This window comes from Nematolebias whitei, chromosome 8, assembly GCF_014905685.2.
Source record: "Nematolebias whitei isolate Nwh7 chromosome 8, NemWhi1, whole genome shotgun sequence".
In the NCBI taxonomy this organism is placed as follows: domain Eukaryota; kingdom Metazoa; phylum Chordata; class Actinopteri; order Cyprinodontiformes; family Rivulidae; genus Nematolebias; species Nematolebias whitei.
In genome coordinates, this window is record NC_056505.1 from 33179846 (window position 1) to 33195336 (window position 15491).

General features: G+C 41.9%; 1 protein-coding gene across 1 annotated transcript in view; it reads left to right on the top strand.

Moving 5' to 3' along the window:
• Nucleotides 1–15491, top strand: part of cds2 (CDP-diacylglycerol synthase (phosphatidate cytidylyltransferase) 2) — a 32036-nt gene that overhangs the window by 10225 nt on the left and 6320 nt on the right. The window contains exons 2-6 of the mRNA XM_037681205.1: nt 1890–2032; nt 2369–2465; nt 5194–5291; nt 5775–5914; nt 9438–9496. Coding sequence (XP_037537133.1) covers nt 1890–2032; nt 2369–2465; nt 5194–5291; nt 5775–5914; nt 9438–9496 — 537 coding nt within the window. The remainder of the gene's footprint in view (nt 1–1889; nt 2033–2368; nt 2466–5193; nt 5292–5774; nt 5915–9437; nt 9497–15491) is intronic.

Consider the following 15491-nt stretch of genomic DNA (forward strand, 5'->3'; position numbering starts at 1 on the left):
CCTGGAGGGGCTTCAGGACCACTCTGTGAAGGTCCTGGAGGGGCTTCAGGACCACTCTGTGAAGGGCCTGGAGGGGCTTCAGGACCACTCTGTGAAGGGCCTGGAGGGGCTTCAGGACCACTCTGTGAAGGTCCTGGATAGGCCTGTTGCGATAAACAATAAATCAATTAATCGCATGATAAATAAAAATTATCAACCTCATTTTCATTTATCGGTTTATCTTTTCTTCGTGTTTCTCTCTTTCTACTGAAGACACTGGATGACAAAATGTTCAACTCTGGTGCTCTTCACTGACCCCTCCCTTTCTCTTTTTTCTTTAAAATCCATTTTAACCATCCAAAATTGTGTTTTTGGATCGTTAAAAGCAGCTAAGCTGAGAAGCTAAACTACAAGCTAAGCTAACAGGTCAACCTCGGGGAAAAAACCTGCGTCTTGTTGAAGCTCCAAAATTCACGGTTCAAAGCCACGCCTTTGTGTAAAAAGATTTTCTCTGCAAAAAGAAGCTGAGAACTTTTTTTTAATTATTATTAAAAGCTTTGTGTGAAAAATGCTATGCTAAAGAGCTCAAACCACACCGGGCGTCCGCCATTTTGAGAACCGAAGAGAGACAGCCCATGTCACGTCAAGCGGTTTCCCTCCCTTTTTTCTTAAAAAGACACGCTGCTCACTCCCTCATGATCCATCCTTTGGTTCAAATTGCAAAAAGGTACTACACGCAAAACAAATTAACAAACATTTCTTCTTAAATTTGACAATAATTACCAATTATTGTCAAATTTCAAACAATATTATCGTTTATTGCAATTATTTCAGAGATAATTAATCACCCAGCAAAATTTGTTATCGTGACAGTAACATCTCTGGAGAAATCTGAAAATGGCTGCACAGACGTCTCCCATCCAACCTGATGGAGCTTGAGAAGTTCTGCAAATAAAAATGATCCAAACTGTCTAAAGAGAGGTGTACTCTGCTTGAAGCATCATGTTCAAAAAGACTGGAGACTGTGATTACTGCCAGGGTCAACCAAGTATTCAAAGCTGTAAATACTTATGTAAATGTGAATTCATAGTTTTCAGTTTTTAATAAATTTGAAAAAGATCTCGTATCTTTTTTCACATTGTCATAATGGAGTGTTGTGTGTAGAACTTTGAGGAAAGAGATTAATTTAATCCAATTCAGACTAAGATTGTAACATAATAAAATGAAGAGCTGTGAATACTTTCCAGATGTATATAATACGTAAAAGAAAGCACAGCTTATTGCATATCACAACATTGAGCAAATATTAGGTTCATATTCTTAGTAGCCTGATGTTTAGTTAAGCGTGTTTGTGTGGAACATTTCACTGTTTTGTTTGTACTCGGGCAGCTGTGGCTGACTGATTAAAGGGTCTTCCTCCAATGGGAGAGTTGGGGGTTCGATTCCACCAGCAGCTACATGCTGAAGTGTCCCTGGGCAAGACACTGAACCCCTCATTGCCTCTGATGTGTCCCATCTGTGTATGAATGTGATCTAAAGCTCTGAGTAGTCATTATAAATATCTAGAGTGCTGTATGAATGGATAAATGAGGACACAGATTGTGTTGTAAAGAGCTTTGTGTCTTGATTAGATAGAAAGGTGATATATAAGTACAGTCCATTTACCATTTACTTTCCTAAATGAGTTGAAAAATATGCAACTCATCACAACAAACTGGCCTTAACATTGAAATGCTCATAGGCTTTCTTTCTCTTCGTGTTTTAATTTGTGGGATTCCTCCTTCAAAGGTGTCATGTGGAATTACCTACCTACATATAAAACAACATTTGTCCGAAGCTACACGTTTTCCCAATGCTGCAAAACCCAAGTCTGTGTTTTGACAGTCTGCTCTCACCTGTGTGTGTGTCAGGGTTCAGACAGTGAGCTGAAGGCAGACAAAGATGGGATTCCTGATCGCGAATCCAAGGTGGATTCTGGAGTCCCATTGGTGCCGGTTCCTCCTGATGACACCCCCGAGGTTCTCAACAAGGCCTTGTCTGGGCTCTCCTCAAGGTAAACTCCCATCCTATGATCTACATGTCCTAATGAATGCTTTGTGATTCTTCTGCTCACTGAAACTGAGTGCGCTGGGTTGTAGCTATCTAGAACAATCGTTTTATGCTGAACTAATAGCTACTGAGCTCCATGCAGGGGATTATTTCTGGGTTGAAAAAACTCAATTTTGCTCTATCATTTCATCACACATTCATGTGGTCCATGGGTATGAGCACATTTGCTGATTTTGATGCTGCACTAACATGTACATCCAGAAAGACACAGTATGTCCGTGTGTCTGGAGTCTGTGTTGATTCATTTGAATTTTAAAGTGACGTATGTCTGCTGTCTCAGGTGGAAGAACTGGTGGGTTCGAGGCATCCTCACACTAGCCATGATCTCCTTCTTCTTCATCATCATCTACCTGGGTCCCATGGTTCTTATGATGATTGTGAGTACAAACAAAGGACAAAATCTCTCCAAAACATCTTAACTTTTATTAACCGTTGTTTGCTTTTTAAGTAGTTCTTTTTAAAGCAGTACTTGAGAGTTTGGCAGCTATTTCTTCTGCAGTTGTGTGATGTAAACTTGTTGTCGATGTTAATCTCCATCCAAGTTTGCCCCATGGACAGCCATAACGTTTGAATTTGTTGTTATACTGAATATGTGTCACATTAGCATCTTATCAGTGGCAAGAATGCAGTTAAAAAAATCCTAATGTTATCTGAAAATAAATACAGATTTTACCAGCAGAGCAAAAACAAAAAGAGATCACAACACAGAACAAATGACTTAATCTAGTCACTTTGTTGCAACAAGCTAAGTCAGCAGGATCTTTCCTTTGAGCTGTCTCAGTGAGTGAAAATCTATTTGCACTCTCCTGCTCATCAACTCCCTGTTTTTATATTCTCTGCTGTCACGGGTCTCTTAATTGAATTAGCAAAATTTTGTGTTCTGTGCTTTTTTTGTTTGTTTGTTTGTTTCAAACTTTCTTCAGACTTTAATCAAAGTAGACAAAGATCTTCGATCTGTCTTAATCTCACCAGATTGTATTGGGCTGAAAAGCAAATTGTGCTCATTCATTCCCCAGGTGATCTGAGGCAGCTGTTTTGAGACTTTGAAATGGGCCTAAAGAATGTTAGTGTTCACACAATGACACAATAAGTCAGATGCAGAGTTTTGAAGTTATTACACTTCTTTATTTTAGCTTTTAGAAACAGGAATATTCCATTTGCTCAATGATATTAGAAATACTGTGTTTTCTTTGGCATTTTTTCCTTCATTCAACCTTTATTTAAACAGGCTAATCCCATTGAGCCTCGGGGACTCATTTACAAGAGAGACCTGATTTTAACAAAGAATGTTGACAACAGTGGACAACAATAAACAATCAAAAAAGAGGCATACAAATAATAATTATTTTTTTTTTTTTACAAATTAAAATAGCAACCAAAAGGACAGTGAAAAGGAAAAAGTAGCAACAAAAAAAACCCAACTAGATTGTAAGGCAATGTAAAATACTTAAAACAGGAACACGTCTGCGTTGGTTTTTGCCATGAACTTAACAGATGTTTAAAGCCACTTAGAGAGGTCAAGGTCGAGAGCTTCAGATCTTTTTGTAAGATATTCCAGGAAACAGGAGCGGAGTAGGAGAAGGCCCTTTTGCCAAGTTCAGTCCTCACTGATGGAACACTGCAGGTAATAATGTCCTGAGAGCGCACGCTGTAGCTGCACTCACACACAGGCTTGCAGGAAGAGATGTATGAAGGCAGCAGACCAAGAAGTGATTTAAAGATGAAAATATACCAGTGAGAGAGTCTGTGTGAAGTTAATGATGTCCAGTTAACCAGTGAATACTGGGTGCAGTGGTGGGTACGATAATCACAGCCAGTTATGAATCTTAGTGCACCATGATAGACAGCATCCAACATCTGCAGGGTTCTTGTAGGAGCGTTCATGTAAATAATGTCACCGTAATCAATGGAGGGAAGGAAGGTCACAGATACAAGGCGTTTCCTAGCATTCCTTGTTTTTTTCCTTGTTTAACAGTCTGTTGCAACATCTATTAAAGTGTAGGTTCTCAGCTCTTGTCTTTGGGAAATTCTTTAAAAATATACCTGCATGGATTAAAGTTTTTTGTTGCTGCAACAGATTTCTGTCGTTCTGAACGTGGTCAGGACGGATTTCCATCATCTGTAAAAATGAGGAGGGTTTTGTTGTGGTCTTGTTAAAGCCATCCAATCTAATAATGATGCATAAATTAAACTGATGCTGCTTTCAACAAATGAAGAGCACCAGAGCCACAGTTTGACCCAATCAGAGCAGAGCAGGGCGGGCCCTCCTGTCTGGATCACAGTGAGCCCGCAAAGCAGCAGAGAGAAACTGCAGGTGAACGCTCACCTGTATCGAGCCAACGAGGACACCCCGCTACCCCAACAGAACAGCCCACCCCCCATAAAGGTGTTGACGTGTAATAAATTATTAAATGTCTACATGTTAAACGTATGTGTTCGCACGTGAACAATTCACTGCAGCCAAGGGAGACACCAGAACTGATCCACCATCACCACACCGCCTCCTCCCGCTCCGCTCCCTGACCTCCCGGGACTTTTGTATTAAAGTCCAACTTTGCATTAAATGTTAATGCGTTGGGAGCGTCATCGTCGTTCAGACGTGCAACTTGCGCATGAGACCAAACTCCGGATCTGAGAGAGAGGCAGAGACGTGGGAGCGCGCAGCCTGTTGCGTTACTCTCAGTGAGGGAGGCTGTTTTTGTTGCTTTCATTTGTCTAAATAAGTTTTAATTCTAAAAGATGAATATTTATATGCCACAGATTATAACAGAGATCTGCGTCTCTGTTTAACATTTTAATTTTTTTTCTCACAAACTCGCAAAATTCTCTCCGTGAGTTAGTGACTATAAAAAAATGACGGCACAATTTCGATGTAGTACTTGATACATAAAAAGCCCTGAGAAGCCCTTCTTGTTGACGAGTCACTGAATTGCAAAACAAAAATAAAGTAACATAATCAGACGGTAACTAAGATTTATATGTTTCTCCAAGATTATCATTTGGATGGAAGGCATTACCACAAATGCGCTGAAGGCCTGTCTCTCGCTGCGCCACGGGCACCATGGGATGTAATGTTTGACTCTGGTGATGTGTTTCTTCCTGCAGGTCCTCTGTGTTCAGATTAAATGCTTCCATGAAATTATCGCGATTGGTTACAGTGTTTACCACTCCTACGACCTGCCCTGGTTCAGGACCCTGAGCTGGTGAGGACACCCAAACACATGCACACTACAATAGTGACATAACCATTAGTATCAAATATCAAATCAATTTCCTTATCATTGTGTTCATTTTATCATGTTTATTTTGTTGCAGACATCGTGAGGTTTGTTTTCTGGCCTCGTTTAGTTTGTAGGTTATTATGCCAATCAGTAATGGCGTCGTCAGTGCTGTTTGATTTTTCACAGTAGTTGGGTGCAGTGTAGTGTGAATCCTAATATTTACCGTCCCACAAGCCTGAAAAACCTGGTGAAAAGTAAACGTTATTGTATTCACACTTGATCATTCAGAACGACAACATTTTAGCATTCTTTATTTTTCAGGAGGAGTTAATTTGGTGAACAAAATTTTACACGGCAGATTAAAAATGTGAGCCTTCCAGGTTTTTCTGCAGGCATATTTCAGTCTGATTAGCTGCCACTGATGGGCTTCGTACAGGATGTGAGTTTCAACCTTTTGCCCAACAGGTACTTCCTGCTGTGCGTGAACTACTTTTTTTACGGCGAGACCGTGACTGATTACTTCTTCACTCTGGTGCAGAGAGAGGAGCCGCTCCGCATCCTCAGCAAATACCACCGTTTTATCTCCTTTGCTCTTTACCTCACAGGTACACATACAACCAGTAAAACTGAAAATAAAGCCCGTGAAGCTGTTTCACGTCCTTGTTCCACTGGGCCACAGAAACCTGTTCGCTTCATTTCCTGTGATTCTCAGACCTTTTCTGGTATGGCCCATACAGAAGCCCCTAAAATGTTCACATCTCCTACCTCAATTTTTTTAATGAGCATTAATTACAATGGAGAAAGCAAAGTGAAGATGATAGCATATTTTAATGTTTATTTCTCCTGTATAAGTTTTTCTCCTTAAACTTAGTTTTGTTCCACATTTTAGTCCAGGCTGGGACTCTGACCTACATGGACCTTTGCCAATAGTTTCAAACACGTTGGATTAATAATTAGAAACTTGGGGCACATTCCACATTTTGTTTTGGTATAAGAAGTATACTTTTTAGAGCCTGACTGATATGGAAATTTTGGCTATCACCAGTACCGATAATGGGAGGGGTAGGCGGCTGTCGATAACAGATATAATGGATGAAAAATTTTGAGCTTTGTCCACCCCCAAGTATGTAGGAAAACAGTGAGTGGAGCAGGGCTTGCTTATTTAGTGCAGCTGTTAGCAACCACAAAGCTAAGCTAATCAGATCTATGCTATATGTAGTCCCAAACTAGGTTTACAAGTGATGCACTGGTCATGTAAACAGTCTTTCTAATGTGTGTTCACATTTTCTATCGTCCACTGGTCACCATAAAGTTATCAAGTGTGTAACAAAAATGTAAATTTAATAAAGAAACACCTTTTCCTGTTCATTGTTTAAACAGTCAGTCATGCATGGTGAAGACCTACCAGTGATTAGTATTGGTCGCAGCAGAATTTTATTTATTTATTTGCAGAGAAGTAAAGATTTCAGACAAACAATGCATTTCATTGAGGACGAAAAATATATATAAAGAAAATATATATTTTACCTCTACGTTAGATTTATTGTTCTGGATAAAGTTTTCCAAGGCAATAGCCTATGCTAGTTTTCTACATGTTAGCTTGCTAACTTGAGTGGCACGTAGATAATGCCAAGTAGGTGGGAGGATTTAAGATAATTTATTATTGATTTTTTTTGTACAGATCAGTTAAAATAAATTTACCATGCTCTGTTCAGCAAAATAATCTACACAGTATTGCTCCTTGCTTTGTCTGTGCTGAAAGTGAAACTTAAGTGAACAGTCATGACTTGAAAATAGTCTTCACGCGCCCTCTGCTGGATACATTGCACAATTACAGCTGGTTTCCAGTATTTTACAGGTGAAACTAGAAGTGTTTATTGGAGCATAATGGGACACTGATACAGATAGGTCCCCAAACATCTATAGCAGCTAAATTATCAGCCCTACTAATATATTGGTCGGGCTCTAATACTTTTTATCACATTTGTAAGCAAACAGTGATGAGATACTGTATGTGCTGCCGGATTATGTAAATTTCTGTCAATAGCTAGCTATGAATGGGGAATAATTAAATGTTTTGGTTAAGAAGTGTAACATTTTTATTTAGGATGTTACTCTATATAGATTTTCAGCTGTATTCATAGGAGCAAAATTAAATAAATCAGTGCAACCTTAAATAACAACTGTGGACTGAACTGATCTTTAGAAGGCATAAATGAGCAAAACAGTTCTCAAAAAACAGTACAGTTTTCAGATAATTGTTTAACACCCTTTTTAAATTATATTTTGACATCTTAGAACAACAAAGAAATACCCTCACCTCGGCATGACCCTTAAGAAGATAATTAAAGACAGACAAAACAAAATAAGAAATTAAACATCTCAGTTTTATATGATCTAACATCCTGCGGCATTAATGTAAGATAGAAAGACATTCCAGGTGAATTTAAATGATACAGCCTTACTGGTCAAAGTCAGCTTGATTTTTTTTTTTTATTATTATAATTAAGGACCTCATTAAGCCACATTTTCTAAGTGGGTGGAGCTAAAGATTTCCAGTTTAGCAGTAATTGCCTCCTGACTAGCAGAGTTGTGAATGTTAAGTCATTTTTAGCAGGAGAGAGGGTAAATGAACTATACCACACCCCGGACAAAACAAATTAAGGCATTAGGAGCAATCTTCTCTTTTAATGACCCACTAGAAGTGTGTGGGTGTATTTATTTCCAAGACACAGCCCCCTGTCTACATTTTCTTTTGTTTTCAGAACTTAATTTTTCATCAGTTTCATATGTAGTTTACTGAAAATGACACTGATGTGTGAAACATTGAACTCAACATCTTCCTCGGCACATTTATCTTTATATAGAGTAGGCAGTATCACATTTGAGCTTTTTAAAGCCCTTTTTAAATGTGAATTATTTCTGGAAATGTTGGGGATATCGGAGGTTGATTGTGGAAAAGTTACATGTTTACATGGTAACGTGACCGCAACCACTGTTTAGAGCTGAAAATGTTAAATCCACTGCAGTTGTCATGCCAGGCCACGAGCTGTCACTGTGATTATTTCATGTCAACAACACGTGGGAGCACTCAGACACTTCCAATAATTCTCAGTCTAGTCATCTGGACAGTTTCTTTTTTATATAGAGGCATTTCATCCTCTATCTGGAGGGCTTCATCAGTCTGAGGAGTTCCAATAAACTGTTTCCCCACCAAGCAGTAAACTCCTTAAGTGGACCTAGAATAGAGCATTAAGACCCAGTCAGTTTCACTTCAGTTCACTCCTTCATGATCAAAACAGGTGACAAAGAGCCTTATGACTCTCAGGTGGGAGGGGAGTGGGATTAATCTGCACGTTCGTGAATTTAGCTGCATGAACAGAACATCTCATGAACACCTCATTTTCTTGCTCCTTGGATGGGAAGAGAAACGTCTTCAGCTACAGAGCAGAGCTTTTAAGACTTATGAAAATGGTTTGATGTAGCATTTTAACTGCAGCTGTACAATACAAAATCTATCACTTTTACTTTGTGACCTGTTGGAAATAAAAGTAGTTTGTTTGCACAGCTACTCAAACAGAAACTTGTATTTAGATTAAAAAAATTGCACACTTTTTAAATGTACATTTAATTAAGTGTTTATTTTTATGCAATCTGTGATGTCCCGCTTCCTGAGCTGCAGGAATGTCCGTTTCATACAATGCTACTAGAGCGTCTGACTGACACCAAACAGGATGTGTGGAGGAAGGAAGCACTCTGTCTTTTGTCTTCTGGCTATGAGGTGAAACTAAACGGTCCAGCATCCCTCTGTTTTCAAGCTGAGACGTAGCTGATAGTTTTATTCATCAGTGCTGCATTCTTCTAAACTGGCATCTGTTAGAATGGAAAGTGGATAGCTTGGAATAGCTTAGCCCTTCTATAGTGTCCAGTTTGACCCATTTGTACACATTAAAAGCACTTTCTCCCTAACTGTGTTAGAAAGCAACCCTGAGCTCATCTCAGACATTTAAAATAGGTCATTCTAAATTTAATTTAGGTTTAATCAAACATGGCCTAATTTCTATTTTACTTCACCCCTTCATACAGACGTTCCAGTGCGTTCTCTCATACAATTCTCTGTTTTTGTAGGTTTCTGCATGTTCGTGCTGAGTTTGGTGAAGAAGCACTACCGTCTGCAGTTCTACATGGTGAGTGAGAACCCACTTCCTCCTCAGATGACGGGAAAAGTGGGGCAGAGTTTGCTCTGATGTCAGCCACAGTCAGAACAAATGTTTTACTAAGTTTACTAGAAAATACAGCATCACATCACTTCTACCTCATGAAGCTACACAATACAAAAATATAAGTTTCTGTAAAGAGGAAGACTTTAGTTTGTTTTTCAGGAGTTATTTCCTATTTACAATGAGAATGTTAGCAGTATACAGTAGGGGTGTAAATCACCAGCTTTACCACGTTACCATATTATATTGATTTGTTTTTGACAATATGATTTTTCTCTATCACAAAGTCTGTCGTGATACGATTTCGATTCTATTCAATTCACAAGTCTGCTATCGATATATCGCGATATCAAATGCCCATCTCATTTACATATCAATACCTTTGCAAAAACAATTCAAATATGATCCAACCATTTTATTTCTGGTATTACAGGCACCAGGCATTTAAATAATTAAAAAAAAAAAAATCTTAATAATGAAAAAATAAAAATAAATTACCTATTCAATGAATAGTGTCACATTTCTCATGTTTAAGTGCATTTTTTAAACCAGTTAACTTAAAGGTGTCCTGATTACCTTTCAGTTATAAAGAAACAAAAATAGACATTGAGCTTACATAACATGGCTATCAATGCTGTGTTTCTTCTTCAGGTGAACGGCCAAATTTGTTGTGTTTCCAGAGTATTTTAACTCACTCTGGCACCTGTTGCATACGACATGAGTTTTGTCTGTGGAGCCGTCCTCCTGTTGAAATCTGAAATATTTCCAGTTTTGATTTAAATCCAGCAGGAGAGTGAATTTCATTTTCTGTGTTTTCTGCCTCGTCTGCCATGTTGCTGAGGCGGCCGCAGAGCACAGCCGCGCACGGAAATAGTGACACAGACGTGCCTTGGGAATTTCAAAATAAAAGCGTATTTTAAAGATGACTATATGAATCTATGTTTTAGTTTTGCCACAATATAATTGAATCATTAATCATTTAATTGATAAATTGATGTAAATCGATGCATTGTCACACCCCTAGTACACAGTCAGATTTACAGCTATATAAATGTTGTTTGTCATGCTCTTTTACTGTACCCGAGGTGCTCAGCTTGTTAGTTTTGTTCTGAAGATGCTTGGACCTGCATTGTCAAATCGCTTATTGGATTTATGTATTTGCTGGGATAATAATACTTTGTGCTCTGGGTGTAACAGTACATGTATTTGTGCCAAATGGTCGTGATACAGATGTCTGGAACAGCTGCAAGGACCCAGACAAAGGATATGTTTGTCTAAGTTCACCAGCTCCCCAACCTAGTTTCTTTTAATTGTATTTTCAAACTGCCATGACGGAAAAGGAGCAGAAAAAGTTAGTGAATGAAAAACTGGATCGTTATGACTGAATGTAAAAAAAAACATTTCATATTTGTTGAAGAAAGGAGTATTATGGCTTCTTGCAAATAAGGAAATTTCATTTTGATAATGGATGATCAGGTCCTGTTATTTCTTTTAATCCAGGCAATCAAGCCAACATGGGTCATGAAGCCCCTGTGAGTAGACCGGTTCTGATCACAAGTGCATCATGGAAGCCAACTGGCTCGTCGCTCCTAATCTGCACAAATCACGAGGCCCCATGTAGAAATATACTGCTGGTTTTACATTTAACTGAAGCTAAAACTTCTCCAGCCTTTGAGACGCTGTTGGACTTGTGACTAGGCCTGTCACAATAAACAATAAATCAATTAATCACATGATGAATGAAAATTATCAACCTCATTTTCATTCATCGGCTTTATCGTTTCTTCGTGTCTCTCTCTTTCTACTGAAGACAATGGATGACAAAAGCCTCAACTCTGTTGCTCTTCACTGACCCCTCCATTTCTCTTTAAAATCCATTTAACCATCCAAAATCATGTTTTTGGATTGTTAAAAGCGGCTAAGCTGAGAAGCTAAGCTACGAGCTAAGCTAGCAGGCCAACCTCGGGGGAAAAAACCTCCATCTTGTCGAAGCTACAAAATTCACGGTTGAAACTCGTGTCTTCATGTAAAAAGTTGTTTTTCTCTGCAAAAAGATGCTGAGAACTTGTTTACTGTTTTTTTATTAAAAGTTTTGCGTGAAAAATGCTATGCTAAAGAGCTCACCGAACGTCCGCCATTTTGAGAACCAAAAAAAACGGAAGGAGAGACAGCCCATGTCACGTCAAGGAGCCTCCCTCCCATTTTTCTTAAAGAGACACACTGCTCACTCCCTCACTATCCATCCTTCGGTTCAAACAGTCTTATACTGCCATCAGGGTCAAAAAAATGTATTACACTCAAAACAAAATAATCAACATTTCTTCTTAAATTTGACAATAATTACTAATGTCAAATTTCAAACAATATTATCGTTTATCGCAATAATTTGAGACAATTAATCGCCCAGCAAAATTGGTTATCGTGACAGGCCTACTGGTCATGTTAAAAAAATGGCCACAAAACAATGCTTTTTAATTTTTTTTTTATTTTGAGTCCACCATTAATTCATTAATTCACTCTAAGCCTCCGCATACAGGTTGGCATGCTTTGTGCACACTGTGGGAGCAGTGAGGACACACATTTATACAAACTGCACCCCAGTTCTGTGCCGGTTGCTGGGAGACAGAATCTATAATATCTAAAAGTATTGAGGTTTTCCAGTTGCAGCTGGAATACTGTGCGACTGTCAGAGAAAATCCATCAAGGAGGACTGTACTGAACCGTGACTCGTGCTTACAGCGACTCCTCTCTGAGTGCCAGGGTCATTTGGCAGTTCGCTTGAACTGCACCCTGAAAAATGAGTTGTGAGCCTCTCAGTTTGATGTGAAAGGAGCAGAAAGGAGTATTTAAATGGAGCTGATTGAACTCTCACAGTTAAACGTGGTTCAGATTGTCAGCAGGTCTCTGAGGCTGATGTTTCACAGCAGTTTGTAGAAGGTCTGCATTGCACGTGTTGTAGTTTTTGTAGAGTCATTAAAGGATGACAGTAACTGTGTAAGATTTTACGAAAATATTTTTTATTTGACCTTTTTTTATTCCCTGGGAACGGCCCATCTGAACCCAAGTGGTGTTCTGTTGTTGGACTTCTGTGCTCGTCATGGATTGTCAATAACGAACACCATGTTCAAGCATAAGGGTGTCCATATGTGCTCTTGGCACCAGGACGCCCTAGGCCGCAGTTCGATGATCGACTTTGTCATCATCTCATCTGATCTGTGGCCACATGTCTTGGACACTCGGGTGAAGAGAGGGGCGGAGCTGTCCACTGATCACTACCTGGTGGTGAGTTGGCTCCGATGGTGGGGGAGGATGCCAGTCAGACCTGGCAGACCCAAGCGTATTGTGAGGGTTTGCTGGGAACGTCTGGCAGAGTCTCCTGTGAGATGGAGTTTTAACTCCCGCCTCCGGGAGAAATTCGAACATGTTTCGGGGGAGGTGGGGGACATTGAGTCTGAGTGGGCCATGTTCCGTGCCTCTATTGTCGAGGCGGCTTACCGGAGCTGCGGCCACAAAGTTGTCGTGCCTGTCGCGGCGGCAACCTTCGAACCCGGTGGTGGACACCGGCAGTGAGGGATGCTGTCAGGCTGAAGAAGGAGTCCTATTGGGCCTTTTTGGCCTGTGGGACCCCGGAAGCAGCTGATGGGTACCGGTAGTCCAAGCGACATGCGGCTCGGGTGGTTGCTGAGGCAAAAACTCGGGCATGGGAGGAGTTCGGAGAGGCCATGGAGAATGACTTCCGCACGGCTTCGAGGCGATTCTGGTCCACCATCCGGCATCTCAGGGGGGCAAAGCGGTACGCCACCAACACTGTTTATAGTGGGAGTGGTGTACTGCTGACCTCAACTTGGGATGTTGTGGGTCGGTGGGCAGAATACTTTGAAGACCTCCTCAATCCCACCGGCACGTCTTCCACTGAGGAAGCGGAGCCTGGAGACTCTGGGTCGGGCCCTCCAATCTCTGGTGCTGAGGTCACCGAGGTGGTTAAAAAGCTCCTCGGTGGCAGGGCCCCAGGGGTGGATGAGATTCGCCTGGAGTTCCTTATGGCTCTGGATGTTGTAGGGTTGTGTTGGCTTACGCGACTCTACAATATTGCGTGGACATTGGGGGAAGTTCCCCTGGATTGGCAGACCGGGGTGGCAGTCCCCCTATTCAAAAAGGGGGACCGTAGATTGTGTTCCAACTACAGGGGAATCACGCTCTTAAGCCTCCCTGGTGAGGTCTATTCAGGGGTTCTGGAAAGGAGGGGCCGTCGGATAGTCGACCCTCGGATTCACGAGGAGCAGTGCGGTTTTCATCCTGGCCGTGGAACACTGGACCAGCTCTACACTCTCAGCAGGGTCCTGGAGGGTGCGTGGGAGTTTGCCCAACCAGTCTACATGTGCTTTGTGGATTTGGAGAAGGCGTCCGACCGCGTCCCTCTGGGAACCCTGTGGGGGGTACTCTGGGAGTATGGGGTACCGGGCCCTTTGATACGGGCTGTTAGGTCCCTGTATGACCGGTGTCAGAGCCTGGTCCGCATTGCCAGCAGTAGGTCGGGCTTGTTCCCGGTGAGAGTTGGACTCCGCCAAGGTTGCCCTTTGTCACCAATTCTGTTCATAACTTTTATGGACAGAATTTCTAGGCTCAGCCAAGGTGTTGAGGGGATCCGTTTTGGTGGCCTTAGGATTGCGCCTCTACTTTTTGCAAATGATGTGGTCCTATTGGCTTCATCAGACCGTGATCTACAGCTTTCGCTGGAGCGGTTCGCAGCCGAGTGTGACGCGGCCGGGGTGAGGATCAGTTCCTCCAAATCCGAGGCCATGGTCTTGAGCCGGAAAAGGGTAGAGTGCCCTCTCCGGGTCAGGGAGGAGGTCCTGCCCCAAGTGGACATCAGTTGAAGTCTGGAGTCAAGATCAAGCAAGATGGCGGCGCCAGTGTGTTCGGCTTGCCTCTCCCTGCATACTTTGATTGTTTTTGTGTTGTTTTTTGCTTTTATAACTAGTGTCGACTCTCTGCTGGTGTATAATCGCCAAACGCTTTTTAATCTTCGACCCGATATTAACAACTTGGCTCCGTTTGTGAATGACAGCCAGAAAACTTTTTTCCCTCCATTTCTGTCGGACGTGCTGGCCTACCTGTGCCGCGCCCCAGCTCCACCAGCGCGCAAAGCGCGCAGACGCCGCGGGAGACGCAGCGGCCAGCTGGTCAGACTGAAAGCTCAGCTGGCGTCCTCCCTATCCGCTCTCTCTGAGTTTGGAGCTGCATCTAATTGTTTTATCTCATGGCGCTCCCTGGATCTCATCAGCTCTTCTCTGGCTCCTGTTGGCCTGGGTGAGGGACAACCTGCGCGATGCCTCCCCCCCCCCCCCCCCCTCGTCCAAGTGCGCGGAGTGAACCACCACAACCTGCTCGATCTGGCTCCTGCGTCGGATCACACCCCGGCTGCTGTTGGCCTGGGTGGGGGGCCGCTGCTGCGCGGCCTCTCCTTTCCTCTCCTCCGCGTCTGCGGAGTGAACCACCACAACCTGCGGCTGCTGGACAGAGCTCCTCGGATGGATGACGTCACCCTGGCTCCATCTCATGTTCACATGGCTCTGGTTAATGCTAGATCTTTAACAAACAAGACCTTTATTCTGAAGGACTTCTTCACCTCCCGTGGTCTGGATTTTTTATTCATTACTGAAACATGGATAACTGCCGGTGAGTCCAGTGCTTTTTGTGAACTCCTGCCACCAAACTGTGCATACTTCAGCTCTCCAAGGACGACGGGTCGTGGAGGAGGAATAGCGACTGTTTACAGGAAGAGCTATTTCTGTAAACAAATCACACCTTTAACGTGTTATTCCAGCTTTGAGTTCAACTTGTTTGAGCTCGGATCTTCACAACCCGTACTGTGTGCTGTTTTATACAGACCTCCAAAATACAATAAGGACTTTCTGACAGACTTTGCAGATTTTTTGGCTGGAGTCTTGCCTAAATATGA